The sequence below is a fragment of the Rana temporaria genome, chromosome 1 (genome assembly GCF_905171775.1).
Source record: "Rana temporaria chromosome 1, aRanTem1.1, whole genome shotgun sequence".
In the NCBI taxonomy this organism is placed as follows: Eukaryota; Metazoa; Chordata; class Amphibia; order Anura; family Ranidae; genus Rana; species Rana temporaria.
The window spans coordinates 111669076-111691183 of record NC_053489.1 but is presented as its reverse complement, the minus strand read 5'-3'; the positions used below and the strand labels follow the sequence as shown (position 1 = coordinate 111691183).

General features: G+C 41.5%; 1 protein-coding gene across 2 annotated transcripts in view; it reads right to left on the bottom strand.

Annotated features, from left to right (window-relative positions):
* The window catches only part of VCAN (versican), a 136523-nt gene that overhangs the window by 113527 nt on the left and 888 nt on the right, over positions 1 to 22108 (bottom strand). For both annotated transcript variants that reach the window (XM_040341695.1, XM_040341698.1), the window contains exon 2: positions 11824 to 11899. In XM_040341695.1, the coding sequence (XP_040197629.1) occupies positions 11824 to 11893 (70 nt within the window). In that variant the 5' untranslated portion in view covers positions 11894 to 11899. The remainder of the gene's footprint in view (positions 1 to 11823; positions 11900 to 22108) is intronic.

Genomic DNA, 22108 nt, shown 5'->3' with positions numbered 1-22108 from the left:
CAACCCTTTGATTGACATTAATAAGAATTGCAATAGAAGAATTCCCAACCTATTGTATAGGTGCTAACTGCCTACAAGTTATCCTCTCTTGTAAAGTGACAGGCATGTCCACAGCTTTAATTAGTTGTGCTATCTTCTGGTTACTGCAGGAGCTTATTGGTAGTGGCTGGACCCTATAACGTCCATCAGGTTCTAGGCTCTTGCCTTGGTTGACTTATGGATGATCCTGCTTTGATATGCATTAATGCTGAAAGTGGACTGCTAACAGAATAGTCGATATTGCACTTTCTCTAAAGTTACAAAGGACGTGTCAATTTGATTCTGGCTTCATCAAGTTTCAACTGCCCTTGAACATGCATGCAGCCAGTAAAGTCTGAAAAGTCTGAACTTCCTTTCTTGGTGAGGTTTGATAGCCAAGATAAGGATGAAAGCACTGGAGCATGCACAAGTGAGCAATAGCAGCCACAATAATCCTAACTTTTTCTAAATGACTGTTAAAGCAAATGACAGAGGCATTAGTGCATTCCTCAGCTTAAAACATAAGCAAATGATTAAAATTATTTATAATGGTCATCTGCTTCCTTTTAATGTGAATGGTTAGTATGCAAAGAAGTCATTTTATACAACTAAAGGCAGGCCATAGATGATACAATTTTCTTTCCTTCAACCACGGGGGGGGGGGGGGGCATCCCTGCCAGGAAAACACAGTGATTATTACAAGCAGCTATAGAAAATAGTTATAATCGCATCCTAAAGATCCAACGTGCTGATTGTACCCAAGTCGATCGATGAATCGACTTGGGTACAATTAGCCTGCCCATACATGGTTCAAAATCTCAGCTAGTCTTTTCTGAACCAGCCGAGATTTGAACCGTCTAAAGCCAGCTTAAGAGTGCTTTGATAGCTCTAGCTATAGTATATGACACATATAGAACAGCACTTTCCAATGAGTACCTTGGATTTTTCCCATGTCAAAGCTGAGTGAACAAAGGAAAGCATTAATGTCTAGAGTGTGGGGATGAAAATGGTTCTTCACTAATGACTCCTGGGATATTGACACCTGCCACAAATGAAGTGGACTAGGAAATCCAAGACCATAAACAGTCATCTTGTTTAAAAAAGATAGCAACTGAAAGATAAGACACTCTTGATAAAGAACAGGCAGATTATGACTAACACACTGGGACAAGCTTAGTGGGAGGAAAGGCTATTAAGCAATAAAAAGATCCATACTTGCACAAGCTTAACAATGCCTTTGAATGAGCAATTACTTCAGTCTATTAGGCTTATATTGAAAAGCCACTGAACAGACCAAATAAGATTTGTTGTGCAGCATAAATATATTTAAGCCAAAATCCCTTGAAAAAGAAAACAATTACACTTAGAACTAAAAAATGTGTCCCTTGAGAACAGTTAATCAGCGTATATGTCAAAGTTTGTGTGCATATGTCCTGAAGTCGTTTTTGACTGACAGGTTGGAAATGGATAAGTAAAAGCCTGAGGGACTGGGTATGTCCAAAACACAGGTCAAAAAAGCAATTTACTAAATATATTCTATTATCAATATAGTTGTTTTAAACGGTGCCATGACCTCCTACTGCCAATATTCTACTTGTATATTGCCCTGTATACTCTTCTCTGTATTCAGTGTATTTATTGCAATTCACATTCCTTGACATTAACCAGACATCTGATAGAGATTACCAAGAATAAGACCACCTGGAACAATGTTAATGGTGTACAGCGCTATTATCATGTCTGTGAAAGAGAGATCAGGCTGACATGTAGAACCAGCTTGCCAGTGATTTTTACCATTTTAAGATGCTGAGAAAAATACTGCAATAGATGCCTTTTAAAAGTATATTGTATATTTTTCTTGTCTGGGACCCACTGATATAAAAACCCTTTCCTAGAGACGGCATGTGAACAACTTTATTTTTATTAAAAAAATTTTGCCTTCCTCTGAATCAGCTGTTTTTTTTCTGTGGGTTGAACTGGATGGACGTTTTTCAACCAGACTAACTTTGTTATGTAGCTATGTAACAGACCTTAAAAGAAAGCCCAGGTACATTTATGGTAAGTATGTTTTGACCATCCATTAATTGCATTAAATACAGCATTCACCTTTCCTAAGGACTGAGCTCTATTGAAACATTCCCAACAAAATGCTTTGATTTATCTCCACTGCAAGACTAATGAGTGCCTCTATACCTGTTTTCAGCATTCTGGCTTCCCTTTGCTCTTTATACAGTATATCCTGACTGTATATATATATATATATATATATATATATACACACACACACAAATTGTCTTTTTATGACACCTCTGATCAAAATTCAGTGCTTAGATTGTGTCAAATGTGAACTGAACCTAAAAAACTCTATCCACAGCGTCTTAGCAGAGCATTGTTCACATCCATGAGAAAAACTATGCAAAGTATCTTCATGGCTGTAAGGTCCATGGCAGTGCCACATGGCTGAAAAAGTTCCCATGCTCACAACATGCTGTTGAAAACTCCCAACAGTGTGCTGTTTTAATTAACAGACCCAATGCTGACTTGGGAATAATAGACTTGTAAGTTATTATTTAAAAATAATGAGCTGTTGAAATTACTTGAAAGCACTTTTACATCTTTTCCCATACAAAACCCTCCACGTCATGAAGAATATGTGTATCCATTCTTATATGACAGAATGAGGTTGTGTAAACTCACCACACCGTAGCCAATTGATCCAAAACATAAGCTTTATGGGACTTTTATAAAAAGAAGTGTGTAGAAAATATACGGTATTCCAAAAACGGAACACCTCAAGTGGGAAAATGAGAGTACCCACAGTAGTCACTGTCTGTTGCAGGCAGCATCCATGAACAAAGAAGCAAATTCCACAAGGCTAGTGCTATCTCCTTAGCTGATCTTGCTCTTATTTACTCCCTCAATCTCTATGAATTGCTTTAGTTAAAGATCACACTGGTATGTCACTCATGGAGGTCACACTAAAGCCTGGTAAACTGACAGCTCCGGTCGGGAGCCGCTGTACTAACCATGCAAGCTTAGTCCAGAGATCTCCCCTGCTAAGCTGTTGTGTTCTGACAGGGGGATGCCCCCCCACCCCCTACCAGAACTCTGCTATTGGCTGGGACTACTGGGAGCACTGATCAGGAATCGGTCGGCTGCTGGTTTTCCAGCATGCACATCCGACAGACCGACATACACATGGGCAGAATGCCGGCCGTTATCTTTTGTACCCCATGTGTAAGCCCATGTGTATGGGGCTTAACACTGTTTGTTGTACTCTGAGCTGACCTAGTTGGTCTCACTTCACTATTATATTCAAGGTCTTTTCCAACACTCTAGAATTTCTGACAAGTTCCCTTGAGGAGTTTCCTTTTTAGTGTAATAGGATATATTTCCTACACAATTTTTTGGCACAATTTTTTGCCTGATTTGGTTTCTAGATAGTAAGGCATTGTTGGCTGATATGTGTATACATGCCTATGACTTTTTATACATTGTAATGATGGACATCATATATAACTAAGAGAAAGTAGGGCAACTTCCTATTGTATTATGGGAGAGCAGTCCCTAATTCACATTTATACATATACATACTAGGGCCAATGTAGACAGGAGCCAGTCAACCTACCAGCATGTCTTTGAAGTGTGGGAGGAATTCCATGCATGCACGGGGAGAACATGCATACTCTGTGATTGGGAGTGGATTTAAAGTTGAGTTCCACCCAAAAGTGGAACTTTCCCTTTAAGCACTCCTCACCCCCATACATGCCACATTTGGCATGTAATTTTTTTTGGGGTGGAGTGGGTGCTTAGTTTTGAAGGGGACTTCCTGTCCCACTTCTTGCTTCCGCCTATGGGCCACCTAGGTGACTCCTCCTCTCCCCCTAGGCGGCTCCTCCCTCTCAGCAATCTTCTGGGACACGTGACAGGTCCCAGAAGATTGCCTGTCCACTGGGAAAGCACAGCGCCACTCGTGCATACGCAGTGTGCGCCCGGCCGTGAAGACACAAGCTGTCATGGCCAGGTGCCCACAGTTTCAGTGGAGGCACAGAGGAGAGGAGGGGTGGAGGATCTGGTCCGCATCGCTGGACCGTGGAACAGGTAAGTGTCTGTTTATTAAAAGTCAGCAACCACACTTTTTGTAACTGCTGACTTTTAATAAAAAAAGCCTGTATTAAAGCGCTGCGTAAACTGTTGGCGCTATATAAATCCTGTATAATAATAATAATAATAACTCCGCTTTAAGAGGAGTAATGCACAAACACTAGTCCTATTTTTGTTTAACATGTGCCTGAAGAACATTAACCTATAGCATTTGGGCATGGTTATTTTTAAACAATGAGAGAAGGATAATATTTCTTAAAAGTTCCTTATATATTCTTCTTTAAAATGCACCTTTCCGTTACTTTACAATGAATACAACTCTGATGCCGCAATATATAAAAAGATTATTATTTTCAATAAATGATCCATAATTTATCGTTAAAAGCAGCTGGTGGTTGGATGACGTCGCCTCTCCCCAGTGATCAGACTAGCTGGCCATACATGTATGTATTTCTTCTCACAGGCTGAACAAAAGATTCCTCCATCCAGGCTAACAGTGAGAATGGACTAATCCCTCCAGCTGGGCTCTTGTATTCTGACAGCAAGTGCTCCTGTCTGTCAGAATACCCAAACAGTACCTGAATCTGATTGAATGCAGGACTGTTCCAACAGTCTCCTTTGACAAACGTTGATTGAACAATTGACTTTTAACAAACAGAGAGGTGCTGGCAGTGCTTCAGTGTTGGCCAAGTCAGCAGGAATCAGTCGATCGAGCAGTATATGCCCACTTTATCTTTTAGTAAAGTAACAAGTTGAGAGGCTGCAGCAGGGGGCTTATCTGTGTAAGAGATTTGTGAATGCAACAGCACAGGCAACAGGATTTAAATGACTGTTGTGGTACATTTACATGGTGTCATCTCTGAGCCTGATGAATTACTAAAGCGGTTGAGAATCATTATTTAATACAGTGAAGTGAAGATTCCCTTTAATTCTTCCATCATGTAAAAAGCATATTCCTGTTTGTTAATTACACATTGAGTGAAGATTCTCAACTCCTTTAGCAGCATTATCTTAGTCCAGGAAGTAGATGGTGAACCTGGATGATGCCCAAACAAACATGACTCCATCCTTCGAGAAAAAGAAGGGGCTGAAGGTACAGTCAGAGGAGTACTGTGATCTATACATTACCTAGCATGCTTAAACTTAAAGGGGTTGTAAAGGTTTGTGTTTTTTCACCTTAATGCATCCTATGCATTAAGGTGAAAAAACACCTGGCTGTCACCGACCCCCCAGCCCCCCCATTTTACTTACCTGAGCCAGTTCACCTGCTCTGCGCGTCCATGGCGTCCTCTTCTCCGCGGAATCTCAGCGTAAATTGGATAGATTAATAGCAGCGCAGCCATTGGCTCCCACTGCTGTCAATTAAATTCAATGATGCAGCCACCGGGGGCGGGGCCGAGTCATACACTCGGCGACTATGGATGGGAGCTCACCCGCAAGAGAGCTTCCCAGAGGGGGTTAGCTATTGCGGGGAGGAGCCGCGAAAGCTGCCGTGGGACCCCAGAACAGGAGGATCTGGGCCACTCTGTGCAAAACAAACTGCACAGTGGAGGTAAGTATGACAGCTTTGTTATTTAAAAAAAATTATCCTTTACAACCCCTTTAACTTAAAATATATATATCTGATGCTAGGTTCAATTTAAAGACTTTGTACTCTCTCTTCCCATGCTTTCATTCTGATTTATATTATTTCTTTTTTTTCTGCAATGTATTACCGTATTTGCTGGCGTATAAGATGACCTTTTACACTTAAAAATATGGCTGAAAAATCGGGGGTCGTCTTATACGCTGGATGCAGACTGCGGGCGTCCATTTTTTAAAAGCCGCGCCTCCTTCTCGTGGGGTTCCGTGATAGGCGGAACACTCAGTTTCCCAGCAGAGCCTGTGTTTAATGTTCCGCCTATCACTGACATCATCTCGTCCTCTGCCTCGGACGAGAGGATGTCCGTGATAGGCGGAACACTGAACACAGGCTCTTCTGGGAAACTGTGTTCCGCCTATCACAGAACAGCACAAGGAGGAGGCGTGGCTTTTAAAAAATGGACGCCTGCAGTCTGACTCACTCTGCCAGGCATAAAGGAATGAAGATCGGTGAATTTAGGTGAGGCAATGGCACAGTGAGGCAATGGTACAGTGAGGCAATGGTACAGTGAGGCGAGGCAATGGCACAGTGAGGGGGAAAGGGGGTCGTCTTATACGGTGAGTATATCCCAAAACCAGCATTTTAGCTGGAAAATTAGGGGGTCGTCTTATACGCCAGCAAATACAGTATTTTATTTTAAGTTAAAACCACTTATTTGATATGTACCATTTCCTACTCCCTGTCCCAATATGTAGGTCATGTTTAATCCTCATAACCTACTGTGAGTTTAATGAAGGGTAGACAAATATAAAGCAGCTAATATAAGAATTATATTTCTGCTACCTTTCTGCTTACACAATCCTTTTTTTTTTTAACTCCAGATAACAAGAGATTTCTTTCCACCTGGCACGAACATGAAAAGTTTCTATAATTGGCATCTTTCAAGTCATGGAATAGTTTACTAATTGTCCATTTTCATAGAATAATGACATTTTAATCTTGTTCCATTTGTCACACTGGATCATAATTACTGTATAAGCCATAGTGAAAATATAAAGAATTCTGGGAAAATAAAGCTGAACATCTTAAAATCCTGGAGACCGGTGACCTCAGCTGTAGCCTTAGAGGTATTTCTCAGCTGTAGCTGCAAAATTCTGCATGTTAGCATGAATTAATGGACATACTGCCAAAATACTTACACAAGGATTAAAACATGACTGAAGTTGTTTAACAAGCCAAAGAGCTATGACCCAAGTGCAGTCACATGTACTATACAATTTAGTAGCAGTAGTAGAGTTAGCTATCGATTAATGCAGGAGGTTTAGAGTTTAAGCCATACTCTTTTTGGCTAACTCAAAGCTGAAGTTGAGCCAAAGACACTTTTTCTCTACAGCTTAAGTTAAATTGCTTACCTATAATGAAGAATGCCATATGATGTGCAGGCTTCTGGCTTGTGTAGAAATATTCACTGCATGGTTGTCCTGTCCTCTTACTGCTACTGAACTTTTAGTTTAACAGGTTCAGGTCTCCGGGCTCAGCTGCACTAAAGACAATCCAATAGAGACACGTCCTCTCCTGCCCTCTCCCCCATTGAGAACATTAATTTCACTGATTACACTGACTGTAACATGATCTGTGAATGGATAAGAGAACCATGTGACTGATCAGCCTCCCCCCCATACACAGATCTTGTTATAGGCAAGGTAATCAGTGAAGGATCTTTGTTCAATAGAGCAGAGGTCAGGGGTTAACCCCAACGCTGTATCCTGGCCTAGGCCAACAAGGCCCAGGCCTAGAGCAGCACTTTGCAGGGGGGCAGCACGGAAAGAGTCCCTTCCGGCTTGCGCTACACTGTTAGTTGTAGCGCCAGTCTTATGGGGCAGACTGGACTGCGAGGCAACTTAGACTAGCGCCCCCATAAAGCAGAACTAGTGTCCCTACTCAAAAATTTCAGAGCGGGTCTTAAATAGCAAGGAGTGTGGCCTTGACAGAAAGGGGTGGATCATATTTAAATTATGAGGTGCACAAGTTTAGTTAGGCCTAGGGCAGCACAAAACCTAAATACACTACTGGTCAACCCCCAACACCACCGGAAGTTCGGCAACAAGAAGAGGATAGGGCAGCCCTTCAGAGAAGACCTAAACCAGCAGCATGCACATCATAGGACTTACTTTATTACAGGTAAGTAATGTAACTAAAGATGTAGAGAAAAATATGTTTTAAACAAAACTTCAGATTTAACTTATTAAAGATGAAAGCTTTCGGGATAAATTAGATTCCTTCTTCAGCCTGACGAAAGGGTCTAGGTTATCCAGAAAGCTTGCTTCCTTAATATCCATAAAGCGGAGCTCCACCCAAAAGGGGAAACTCTGCTTGTTTGCACCCTCCACTGCCACATTTAGCACTTTTTGGGGAGGAGTGGGTACCTGGTTTTGATAGGTACCCATTTTCACTTCCTGCTCAGATCACTGTGGTGATCTATAATGATGTTCAGCCTCTCCTCCTTTCCCCTGCAGCCTTCTGAGACACACACAGGTCATGGGAGACTGTATGACCAATCAGAAAGTACAGTGCGACTCATGCATGCACAGTAGGAAACCAGCTGTAAAGCCATGAGGCTTTACTGCCGGCTTCCCTTACCTAAGATGCTCGGCACCTGCATCCGAAGCCGATTAAAGATTCGGCTCAGGTGAGGACATTGCTAGATCCCTGGACAGGTAAGTGTCCTTAAATTAAAAGTCAGCAGCTACAGTATTTGTATACATTTGTTAATTATTTAAGAAAAAAGTCTTTACAATAGTTTTAACTAATATGCTAAGCATGATCCGATGCATTCAATCAGTATACCCTGGCTACTTTTAGGCTTCTTTAAAAGATGATTTTTTTTGTCCGTGGGTGGTCCAACGTCAAGGCCCAGTTGGGCGGTGGTCACAACTAGGTTAGAAAAACTATTGTTCTACCGATAAGCTGTGCAGCCACCCATATCCCCCTCCCCCTTCATGGAAGTAGACATGTTTGCTCAGCTTTTTGTGGAACACTCTGCAGCACCTATCCCTGACTGAGCTCCGGCATCCTCCAAAAATGAGCAATTCAAGCTGAAAACACTAGATCCAGAGAAATAGACAGCTGATGTTAAATGTAGATCCCAAATGTTATTTTAAAAGTTTAGCTTAGCCTCTCATCATCTTGTCCTCCTATTTGGCTACCCAGTATAATAAAGGAGCAATAGGAAATGTTAAGCTCAACTGTTGCAGGCAAAGTTGAGCTTTGAATGTAAAGTCAGCTGCCTATATCTCTGGATCTAGTGACCACTAGTTTTCATTCAACTTATGCACGTGCATTGGGGTAGATTTAGTAAAACTGGTGCACTAAGAAACTGGTGCAGCTGTGCATGGTAGCCAATCAGCTTCTAACCTCAGCTTGTTCAATTAAGCTTTGGCAATTAAACCTGTAAGCTGATTGGTTTCTATGCAGACGTGAGCCTGATTTTGCACTCTCCAGCTTTAGTAAATAAACCCTGTAGTGTCATTATATGCTCAGTCTCAAATTTTCCAGTTATGCTGACAAATCTGTCATCCACTAGCCCAAACAAATCAAAGGTGAAACCCACCAACCCCTACAAAACTTAGTGGAATATTAAACCAATTTCTATGTAAAAAGCCAATAATGTACATTTGGCCAATGCAACTGTATATGTTCATGCAACGATTGTTCATCTGCATCGATCTTCTTATTTTTGCCCCATGTCTATAGCTACCTTAAAGCAGAACTAAAGCCACAGATTTTGTGGTTTCCCAAAACAGTTACATTTAAAGCATACCATGATTGGCTTCTGCTCAAAACCAAACTGTCAGACCATCAAATGGTTGGTGTTGTAACAGAGCAGCATCATGTTAATTGCATATCAAACAGAGGCTAAGATGGCAGCTTTCTGAGCTGTAAATGATAGGAGTGTCTAGTTCCACTTTAATGATGAACTTTATGGTCTTGACTAATCCTATTGTCCACTGCTACACAACATATTAACATTTCCCCATGTCATCAGAGCCTGGAAGTTGGATGATGAGAACCCCAGCCAGTTGAGAAGGGACATTATGGCAGAGACACTTTAGACAAGCTACAAGCCTTTTTTTGTTTTCCTGGTTTATTATGAACATGAACTTATGCAAAAAAACATATCTTTATTTTGTGTATTTCATGCATTTGTCTGTTAACGATCAGCCATTTTTTACAATGGAAGATTTTTAGAGTATCGCCACAGAGTGGTGCTGTGGATACCAAGAAAAATACATACATTTTGAAATAATGGAAAAATTGGTACTCGACTTTATAGGCACTGAGATACAAAAATATTTAAAAATATATATAAATGTTATTACAAATAGATTAGAAAAGACAACCAGACAAGCAGTATTATTTAAAAAAAGACTTTGCCAAGGAAAAGATAGTTACACCTTTACCATGCTGACTGATCCCTTGGGCGGCGGCTGTTGTATTGCAGCAATACACTGATGGTATGTGTTTGATATCCTTTCCTTGGCTTCAATGCAAATTTGTTGAGGCTATGCTACGAATGTTTTTGACTTTAGGATTGTTTCTTTCATAGATCAGGATACATCACTACCCCTTTGCTGCAGTTACTGAGAACCTATCTTTCTCAGAAGCTTTGAAGCACTCATTGTATAGGACTCGTAGGCTTTCTATGCCTCTCCTCTATATATTGTATCACATGATGGTTCTTTTGTAACTGGGGTTTCTTTCGCATTATCCATTGATCTGGGTAAGTTAGAAAATTTTGAGCCATAGTCTTGATAGATGTTCCATATATTACACATATGTTTTCAACCTTTTTCGCAATTAACCCTATACATCTTAATCATTGCTTACATGTGATGACTCATGTTTACAACACACGCCGCACTTTAGACATCTTTCTACTCTGATAATCACCCCTGGTTGTTTGTGTATACTGTAAGTTTGAATAATTTTTTTAATTAAGGTTTTATATTTCATGAACAATTTTGTGTCCTGTTACACGTTTTTTCATGGCTACAATGTTTCTTTGAAGGTGTACATACCCGATCCCTATTATATTTATCCCCATAGATGCATTCTGTCTCCTTTGCACTTTGTTCATTGGACCCCTGTTTCATGTGTCTTTTGCCAAACAGCCAGCATGTGTTATTTCAATACCTGTTATATATTGATTATTGATGTACATCAGTCATCTGCTTTTAAGATTTTTTTGTTTATTACTGTTCATTTTAATAGAATACATGCCTAAAGCTCCTGAAGAAGCGTTCACGGACGTAACATGTAGAGCCTAGCCACTGCACATTTCTGACCTACCCGTACCAAGCCTGCTAGTCCAATTACCATTGTCTCAACAAGGACTTCTTTATGATCTTTTCAGGATCAATCCTTAGTTTATGGGTTATGTGCTGATATAGTTTATAGACAATTATTACTTTGCAAAGTCTTTTTTTTTAAATACTGTTTGTCTGGTTGTCTTTTCTAATCTATTTGTAATAAAATCTATATTTGTTAAAATATTTTTGGTATCTCAGTGCCTATAAAGTCCAGTACCAGTTTTTCCATTATTTTCATTCTTTACAATGGCTAAACCAATAGATATGATATGTATATAATATGTATGAAATTGCATACATCCTGCTCCAGAACCCACTTTTCCCAGTGAATATCCATAGAATGAGCAACAGTACACTGAGGCCCCGTACACACGGCCGAGGAACTCGACGTGCCAAACACGTCGAGTTCAGGGATGAAGCCGCCGAGGAGCTCGGCGGGCCGCCTTCTCCCATAGAACAACGAGAAAATAGAGAACATGTTCTCTATTTTCTCGACGAGTTCCTCGGCGGCTCCATCGGGCCAAAAGTGTACAGACGACAGAGTTTCTCGGCGGCTCCATCGGGCCAAAAGTGTACAGACGACAGAGTTTCTCGGCAGAATCCGGGTTTGACCGAGTTTCTCAGTGAATTCTGCCGAGAAACTCTGTCGTGTGTACGAGGCCTGATAGGGTCGTCCCCTCTGTACAAGAGTATATAACTAAACAAGGTGTTTTTATTTCTGTTTATCATTTCAATTAATACAATTCTTACCTGCTCGGAATGCATAGGAAAGGTGGAATGCTGAGCATATCCAAAATATATATTTTATATCTAACAACATATCGACCTGGAAAAGAAGAAAACATGTATTAACATGTATCAAGTGACGGACTTCAGCATAAATAAACAAACAGGGATATTTGTCATTAAAGCTGGCATTTGTTTCTTGTACATTCGGCTGCCTGTGGGAGACCTAGGCTCATTGACAGTCAGCTGCTTTGGCCTCCTACCCATGATGATGTCAGAGAAATGAAAATGAGCTCAAGGAGAGACGCCTGGGAACCTGGTGTTCTGCTCATTGACAGTAAACAGATGTCAGGAAAGGAAACACCTTCAAGAAATCCATGTTTTAAGTGAAAGTTGAAGCGAGAAGCTGGGATTCATTAGAAGGTCTGGACGCTAGTCAGTGACAAGTTTATAAACGTCATAGAGTTAGTACGAAAATACTTACATGAATCATGGGCTTAGTCTTATCAAACAGACTTAGCAATGTAATGTCTCATTTTTGAGATATAGATTTGGAGTTATAATGTATAATTCTAGAGGGCCTGATAATTTTACAGTGTATCTAAATCCAACGTTCTTTTTATTTTTATTGTGTCCTTGCTGGGGATATTTATCCTCTCTATTTATCCTTGTGACCACTGTCACTGGGACCAAAAGTGATGGGAAATCCAAAATTTTGAGTTGTCAATGGAACAGAAAGTGGTGTATAAACAAAAAAAGGTCTGATTTATGCCATTGGAGAGGGCTAATGGGGGGCAACGACAAGCAGTTGCTTGTCTGGAGCAGTGTTTTTCAACTCCAGTCCTCAAGGTGCCCCAACAGGTCATGTTTTCAGGCTTTCCATTATTTTGCACAGGTGATTTGATCAGTTTTACTGCCTTAGTAATTACCACAGCTGTTTCATCTGAGGGAATTCCTGAAAACATGACCTGTTGGGACACCTTGAGGACTGGAGTTAAGAAACACTAGTCTGGAGGGTGACAAGAGAGGGACATGTCTTCTAACCCATTGATCTTCCTCCCAAGGGGACCATTTTCTTCCTGTCTATAAGTAGCCTGAAGACCTATTGCAAGATAAACAACAAATACAGGGCTTTTATGACTGACCTCTTTAAAAGGCTGTTACACATGGCCAAAACTTCAGCCTATTCCTGTTGAATTCGGCCGAAATTTGAACTGCTGGCCAGGTGGAAAATTGTCAACCAGTGATTGCATCCAATCAGATAGAGGGGCAAGCACACTGACTAACCCCCAGCCAGAACAGCTTGGATGATGGGGGCAAGCTCACTGAGGAGGAACAGGAAGTGAGAAATTCTAAGAAAAAAAACATTTGTGCCGCGTACACACGATCGGTCAAACCGATGAGAACGGTCTGATGGATAAGCGGCGTAGCGTATCTGAGATACGCCTGCACAAACTTACGGCGGGCTTTCTGAATCTAGCCCATTGTATTTTGACAGTGGGGACTCTCCACTGTCAGAATACATTGATCAGCGGCTGCAGCATCTGGTCGACAAAAGTTTCCCACTTGACAAACTTGATCTAATGATTGACTTCCATAAAACAGGAATGGCTACACATGGATAGAAATTTGGCTGAATCGGCTGAATTTCAGTCCATCTATGGCCAGGTCTATGTAGGGAATTACAGGATGGTGATATGAAGACAGGTACTTACAGTTGCTGCCTTCAAAAATATTGACATTTTTAAATAGGTAACTACTTTAATTTGTGTTGTTTTTTTTTAACTGCCTGGAGCTCAGATTTTACCCAGCATCCACAAGAAAATGAACAATTGTGGGCAGAGGTTTCCTTTAAAATTGTGATATCATTGGGCTATACCTACCACACATAACCCATGATCATTCTTTTTTCCTTGCTTCAAAAGTGGCTCCAGCTAAGTAATGTATAAATATAAATAAACCAAAAGGGCACACTCTCAGCACGTAATAAATTAGGCTACACTTTCTGCCCATTTAAGGAAAAATAACTCCAAGTAAGGAGAAAAAAAAGAAAGGCATATTGTGCTGCTTGAATTTGGAAACGTGAGCAGTACACCAAAAGTACTATTAAATATATCTATGAAGTAGAATTGGCAGACTGCCCTAAATCACTTTTTAATTGTGGCTTACAATACATTGCATTTCCATTTCATTACAATAATTAACCACATCTAACATAGATCCATCCTTGTTATTATCCATTTTATAGCATCCCAGCTATCAGACAGATAAAACAGAATTTTAGGCATATTTTGAAGTTCGTGTGTATAAATGGAAATGCTTTCTATGTGAAAGGGTTCATATTGTGGTATAGTGGTAACAGACTTTACTGATTTTTTATTTATTTTTTGGTTGGAGAAAGGGGTTGATTTAATAAAACTCCAAAATCTAGTCCAGCTGTGCATGGTAGCCAATCAGCTTCTAACATCAGCTTGTTTAAATAAGCGTTTACAAAAAAAAAAAAAAAGCCTGGAAGCTGATTGGTTTCTATGCAGAGCTGCATCTGATTTTGCACTGTTGAGTTTTAGTAAATCCACCCCAAAGTGTGATCCTCTTTTTGGTTCCTTCCTGCTCTTTAGGACTCTTTAAGACTGTGGACAGCAAAGGGAAATTGTCGCTCCAGGTGAGAGACTCCAGACACAATAAATAGTGTAAGACCCCTTCACATGGGTGCAAGCCCCGCCTCACCTGCCGTAGAAGACTGTATAAAAGAAGAAATTGGCTGCACATCGATGTGATAGAAGTCCATTTATTGAATATTCCATGCAAATGATGACACACACCATGGTTGCAGAGGCCAGAACAGAGGTGAGCTAGTTTTGCACAGCTACACTGTGCTTACTCATCACCTTGATGGGTGATGGTGATGAGTAAGCACAGCGTAGCTGTGTTAAACTATTCCACCTCTGTTCCAGCCTCTGCAACCATGGTGTGTGTCATTGTTTGCATGGAATATTCAATAAATGGACTTCTATCATGTCGGTGTGCAGCCAATTTCTTCCTTCATTCTGCTCTTTAGGATCCCAGAACAATCTTTTCTCCATTTCCAGCACATTCTGGGGCCAAGCTGAACTTTTTAACTAAGCTACTGTTGTCAGTAGCCCAAGTGAATGCCCCATATATTCCTATAGCAAGTCCACTAGAGGGCACAGTAATTAGGCACTCTGCTGATCACTTTCTAGTAGATTGTCTACAGTAGCCCAGTCTGTCAGAGCTACAATAAAATGAATGATTGATCTCACTGCTGGGGTCTTCAGGAGTTATGAAGATGTAGAGGTAAAAAAAAACACTGCCACACTTTATCAAAAACAGAAAATTATGTTTTGGGTGAAATTGCTCATTAACAGAAAGGTAACCCAATCTAATTTAGAAGTGCATCTAAACAAAAAGCTTTACCAGCCACAGCTTAAGTAGAAAAGCCTGTTCCCTGAAAGAAACGGTGAGGAGAAGGACCCTTGATCTTGATGTGAAGGACACTGTCTCTCTGCAGAGGTCTAATCACAAGAACAAATAGGGCAATGGATTCAGATTTTCTAAGGGTGTCAGGGAATTCCCGAAAGACGCTTTGCACATAGACGTGCGCAAGCGCATAGTCTTTGTCATAGAATGGCTCATAGATGCGCGCATGCGCGCCATAGCTCGCAATTGCGGGCACGCATGCGCACAGATACAGGCACGCGCGCACACGTACGAGCCTAATTCAGTTTGGTGCCAGACAGCCTATTTAAAGGGTGTCTGGGCTCTTGTGCCCTTGCTGACTGATTTTCAGCATGTTTCTGTAATCCTGCTTGATCCTGTATGTTTTCCCAGTATTCTGACCCGGCTCCGTTCCTGACTCTGGCTCTGTCTACGATTCGGTACCTCACTGCCCGCTTGCTGACGAACCTGGCTATCCCTGAGACCTTGCTCCTGTCTATGCCCCTGGTCACTGTTAACCCTCGGTTACCTGCCTGGCTTTCACTTGTTCATGCGCAACTCATCACGGACTACTCCAGGCCGCTGAACCCTGCCAAGCTGTTCTCCCAGGACCCCCGGCTCCAGGCACTCGTGTCCCTCCTGTCCTTCGGCTTCCTCTGTTTCACCTTCAGCGGAGCCAGGACAGGAGATATAAGAGAGGCCGACCTCATCAATTCAGTCTCCCATCCGATCCCTGACAAAGGGTCATTGAAATTGTCACTGGCGTGCTGGCTCCAGTTCAGCAGCGCTCCACAAAATGGGGACCATCCTCAGGAAATAGGGAAAGGACCCGGGAAATTTGAATACACAAACATACAAGCCTATGAAACCACCAAACAAACCTCAAAGTCTCCAAAGTGATTTATTGATAAAATTAATTCATAGCAGAATAGAGCCAATGCGTTTCGGATGTCAGGCACATTTCTCCTTCATCGGAGCAAAGGTCTTTACACTGGTGAATAATGCTCTCCTGAAACTTCCCAAGCAATAAATCACAGCCCTGATTAAGAGGGGGGGTGTCTGCCCCCCTAAACATATTGGCTCCATGATGCTATGAATCAATTTTAGCATTTAATTACCTTGGACACGTTTGCTTTGTGCTCTCATTGGATTGTATGTCTCTGCAGAGATCTGACACGCTGCCTGGTGAATCAAAGCTAGAGTTCTCCATTCAACAGGAAGCATTAGCTTTGTTGATTGTAGAGAGTCTGCTGCTTCCACAGAGTGAGCAAATGTCCTTCTTTACTACATGCTGGCAGGGGACAGGATTTTCCACTCAAGCTGTGGCTGCTTTCTAATGAAAATAAATAGTATGACATTGCAAACCAATTTGTTTTTATTATTTAACTGATTAAAAATGAAAGTTCAATTAAGCTTTAAAGGAGATCCCCAGTTTAACCCCTTCTCACCGCTGCCTCTCAGGCCTTTAAACGCTTCAAAATGCTGGGGGGGGGGGCATTCAGGTCATGTGAACACTGTGATTGGCTTTCACAGCATTCATATAATTGGAAAGCTCCCGATCACAAATATGCATCGGGAGCTTTCCAGTCCCCGCCAGTGATTGCGTTGGGCACGCACTCTCAGCACAGTGTTTGTATAGGGCCACATATATGTGGTCTCCAGGGGCGGACTGACCATTCGGGAACTCGGGCACTGCCCGAGGGCCCCGTGCCACCGAGGGGCCCCATCAGGCTTGCCAGCCTCAGTAAAACCAGGGACAGTATGTAAAAATCTGTGTTTTTTTACATCTGTCCCTGAAATGTCCCTTTCCGACATCCTTTTGGTCTAAAAATCCCAAGATTATAGCTGCCCCGCCTCTTCAGTGGTGTATGTGTATTCTGTGTTTATGTATACTGTCCCTCCTATTGCCGGGGGGGGGGGCATAATCTCCTATTGCCCGGGGGCCCCATGAATTGTCAGTCCGCCCCTGGTGGTCTCTCAGCATTAAAGCCCACCTGCCAAAAGGCTGCATATATGCGCCATATCAGTGGGAAGAGTTTAAAGGGAAAATAAACCCATACATGAGAACCCATTTTGTTGTGAGAGAGGCAAGTGCACATTTCTTAACCCCCCTCCCCCAACAGTAGAATCTCTTCCTTGTTGCTGTTACATCCAATTTGTAGTCTAAATCCTCTGTTAAGACAAAGGGACATAACATAGTTCTATTACATTTGAAAAGACAAATTGTAATACCAATTTTCCCCTGAATAGGCACTGCTGCTGGAAACTCAGAGGCTCTCTGCTGCACACAATGAACTAGGGAGGGCATTGAACAAGAAGTGATCTCTTGCAGGAGTTCACACTTAGTAAAAGTGCAAACTCTTTAAAATGGAAAGCACACCATTAAAATAAAAAAGCAGTGTACACACTACCTTTTATTAGCCTGTTTGCCTCTAGGGTAAGTATAAATAATTAAACATGATATATTAATGGCCATTGCAGTCCAACAAATAATGCATCCTAAACCTTTGAAGTCAGAATAAATCCAGTGGAAGTTCCCCTTTGTGTCCAGTAAAGAAACCTTAAGTGACAGCTATTTGATTGTGGACCATGACATCACTGTGACTATGGTGCTGCTCCAGTGACCCAGGCTAATCCTTACCTCTCTATGTACTGCTCTGATCCTTTCTCCAGCAACCTCCTCCTCCTCTGAAGTTTGCACATACACCACCTCCTCTCCCTCCCCCAGACTGGTGCTCTTTAACAAAAAGATGTTGTCAAGCACTGCCGTTTCCTCTAAGTGGGTGGTTGACATTTATTTTATTTCTGAAAAAAGGCCCCCTAGCTTGGCCCCAGTGACTTGAAATAGGCAAGGCCACAAATTGTACATGCTAAAAAAAAACTTTTTTTGTGTATATATATATATATATATGCTTGCCAAACCTGATGAAGGATCTTGATGGATCCGAAACGTTGTTAATTTTTTATGTCTCTTTGATGAGTTTTTTACTCTCTCAATAAATTTACTAGGTGCTCTGGATTGGACTTTTTCTTGTATATACTGTGTATATATATGTGTATATATATATATATATATATATATATATATATATATATATATATATATATATATATATATATATATATATATACACACATATATATAAAAGCTGTTAATACTTTTATATATATGTTGATGGTCTTGGATATTTCAAGTCCATTTATGGGACATAACGAGGCCCCTTTTTCAGAAGTGATTATGATTAATTTTGTATATATATATATATCATAATCATTAGATTGTAAGCTCATAATCATTTGATTGTAAATTGTAATTTTCTTGAGGATGATGTGAATGGAAAGTCTCCTTTCTAGAGCAACTGTGATTTTGGGGGTCAGTCTAATGGGCTCCCCATTGCCCTCTTCAAAGGAATGCAAACTTGCACACTATTTAACAAAATCACAATGCACTATAAAATTTTGTCTTGAATAATTTAGCTTTAAGCTGACCATTGAATCAAACTGTACATAAATTTCATTTTTGTGCCAAGCCAACAAATGTAAATCCAGGTAAGGAAAATCAATGCGGGCAGGCGTAAGACACAAGTAAGTGACACAAGGTCTGTGTTTGCAGCTTTCATATAAATCATGGCTGTGGTTTGGTGTGAAGGGAATAAAGGGCACACTGTATTGTATTTCCCTAGTCCACGTGGCGATTGATAAAATGAATATTCCCTGGACATTGTCCGATTGTACACTGCAGCCTCCCTCCCTCCTCTCTTTGCAGTCACCGCCCTAGATGTGGCTCATGGAGACAGCTGGCTTTTGTTAGGAGAGACTCATCTGGGACTACATCTTTCCAGAGGTGAAATCAGATCCCAGCCAGGACTCCCCAGTGCTCCATTCAAAGGAGACCAGTGTCCAGTGTGCTTGTCCTTCATCCATTCACCGACTTATATGACACCCAATGAAACAGTTACTTTTAATATAGGATCCTTCATCTTCACACACACACACACACACACACACACATATATATATATATATATATATATATATATATATATATATATATATATATATATATATATATATATATATATATATATATATATATACACACATATACATATTGATCTCTGACAATATAGTCATTGCATTATTCATCTGGATTAGATAAAAACCCAACAGCAGGATGTAACTCTAATGCCATTGTCCTCTGTCTCCTCTTGGCACATTATACCCACATCAAGTACACTATGCCCCTACAGACCAAAGCTGGCACAGCTTGCTGGAACATTTTTCAACAGCTGATTAGGCAGGTAATGGATGCCCTTTGCAGCATAAATCTAACATTGGAGGAAATAAACAGGTTTTACTGTATTTTGGCTCTAATAAATGCAAGCTAAAACTGGCACTACCAGCTCTGCAAAATCATCAATGCCCGGCACTAATGCATTACACATTGACTGGTAGACTGCACAAGACCAAAAACCAATGTCATATGTCAAGGCAAGGAGCTACACTTTGATCTAAAGGGGGAAAATGGTTTGGGGGGGGGGGGGGGGGAATCATGACCCTGTATTTAAAAAAACTCCAATTAACATCTGGCAATGGCTAGATGAGGAAAATGAATGATGCTCAGCAGAGAATGACACAAAGGGGGTGTGTGAGAACCTCGTGGACAGGAGCTTTGCAGTGGGGATGCTGCGAAGTGCAGTGTCGTCTCCGTCCAGCAGGGGTCGCCTGTTCCCTCTTTAGTACTCTGCACATTCCTAGACATCGCAGGATCCCCAGCAGCAGCAGTAGAACAATGCAGCGCTGACTCTCATAAAACACATCAGCCTGGCTACAACTGATCAGCAGCAGAATGGGGCACAGCATGTTCATTTACAGCAACTACCTCACTAAATCTAAGTGACAAGGTGGTGACTTGCTATTTTTTTTTTAGTATACTCTTTTTTTTCTCTCCTTGGCTGGAGTAAATCCTTAGTCACATAAAGTCACTCTGTTACTGGTACCCTTGAATGGGGTGACATTACTTTACACAGAGCTATTGAAATGCAACAATACAGCTTAACATCTGCGAAGTCAATATTGCCTCTTAGGATCTAGAGAGCTCACACTGAGCAGTGTACACAAGGCTTGGGCAGCAACAGGCTAAGAGAAATGTACTCATTAACTTGGAACAAGAGCTGACCCCTGCACTAGATGCCATCCATATAGGACTGTGAGTGGCAATGTTTAACTTGGGGGGTAGGAGCCTGAAATGCTACATAGTAGATTATTGCCGCATGCCATTGCCTTTGCTTTCACACTTTGCATGCTTATTAGTATTTTTTTTTATTATTATTATTATTATTAATCAGATTGGAGGTCCATAACATCAGAAATCAAGAATCCAGTGTTCTTCTTGTATTATATTCCATTTTATATAATACTATGAGTGCCAATATAGAAGCCAGGGGTCCCCAGTGCTCCATTCAGAGGACACCAGTGTCTGTCCAGTGTGCTTATTATTAATCTACTTAATGACTTATATGACACCCAAGAGAACTGTTACCTTTTATATAGGATCCGTCATCTTCATTCCATATATATATATATATATATATATATATATATATATATATATATATATATATATATATATATATATATATATAGATAGATAGATAGATAGATAGATAGATAGATAGATAGATAGATAGAAGTATAATCATCTGGACAAATAGGCACCAGATGCCATCCATATGACTGTGAGTGGCATATTTAACATGGGGGGTTAGGAGCCTCCAATGCTACATCATAGATTATTGCAGCATGCCATCAGCTTGTCTTCACACTTTGCTGGTAGTTATTTTTCAATTTCGATGGAATTGGAGATCCATGGAGAGATCCCCAATGCTGTGTTGTCCCAATATTTAATTTGGGGGAGAGGAGCCCCCAATGTTACATAGAAAAGTATTGCATGCCATCAGATTGTCTTCGTACTTTGCATGCTTTCATTTTTATTTTTTAATGTAATGGAATTTGAGGTCCATGGACTTTATACATCAGAAAGCTACAAGGCTGTGTTCCCTTTTCACTAGAACATGAGCCCTCTTTGTGGTTCCCAAGCTTTGGACAAAAGCAGAAAGCAGTGAAAGGAGTTTGCTTTCCAGGAACACGAGCTGAGTATAGAGCCTGCTATCATACAGGATCACACACTGCTAGATGTCATCAGCAGCCTTGCAGAGCTCTAGCTCCATCCTTACTGTGTGCATCCGTACCACATCCCTACCCCATCCCTACCCCATCCCTACCCCATCCCTACCACATCCCTACCACATCCCTACCCCATCCCTACCACATCCCTACCACATCCCTACCACATCCCTACCCCATCCCTACCCCATCCCTACCTCATCCCTACCACATCCCTACCCCATCCCTACCACATCCCTACCCCATCCCTACCCCATCCCTACCCCATCCCTACCACATCCCTACCCCATCCCTACCACATCCCTACCCCATCCCTACCACATCCCTACCACATCCCTACCACATCCCTACCCCATCCCTACCACATCCCTACCTCATCCCTACCACATCCCTACCCCATCCCTACCACATCCCTACCCCATCCCTACCCCATCCCTACCCCATCCCTACCACATCCCTACCCCATCCCTACCACATCCCTACCCCATCCCTACCACATCCCTACCACATCCCTACCCCATCCCTACCACATCCCTACCTCATCCCTACCACATCCCTACCCCATCCCTACCACATCCCTACCCCATCCCTACCCCATCCCTACCCCATCCCTACCACATCCCTACCCCATCCCTACCACATCCCTACCACATCCCTACCCCATCCC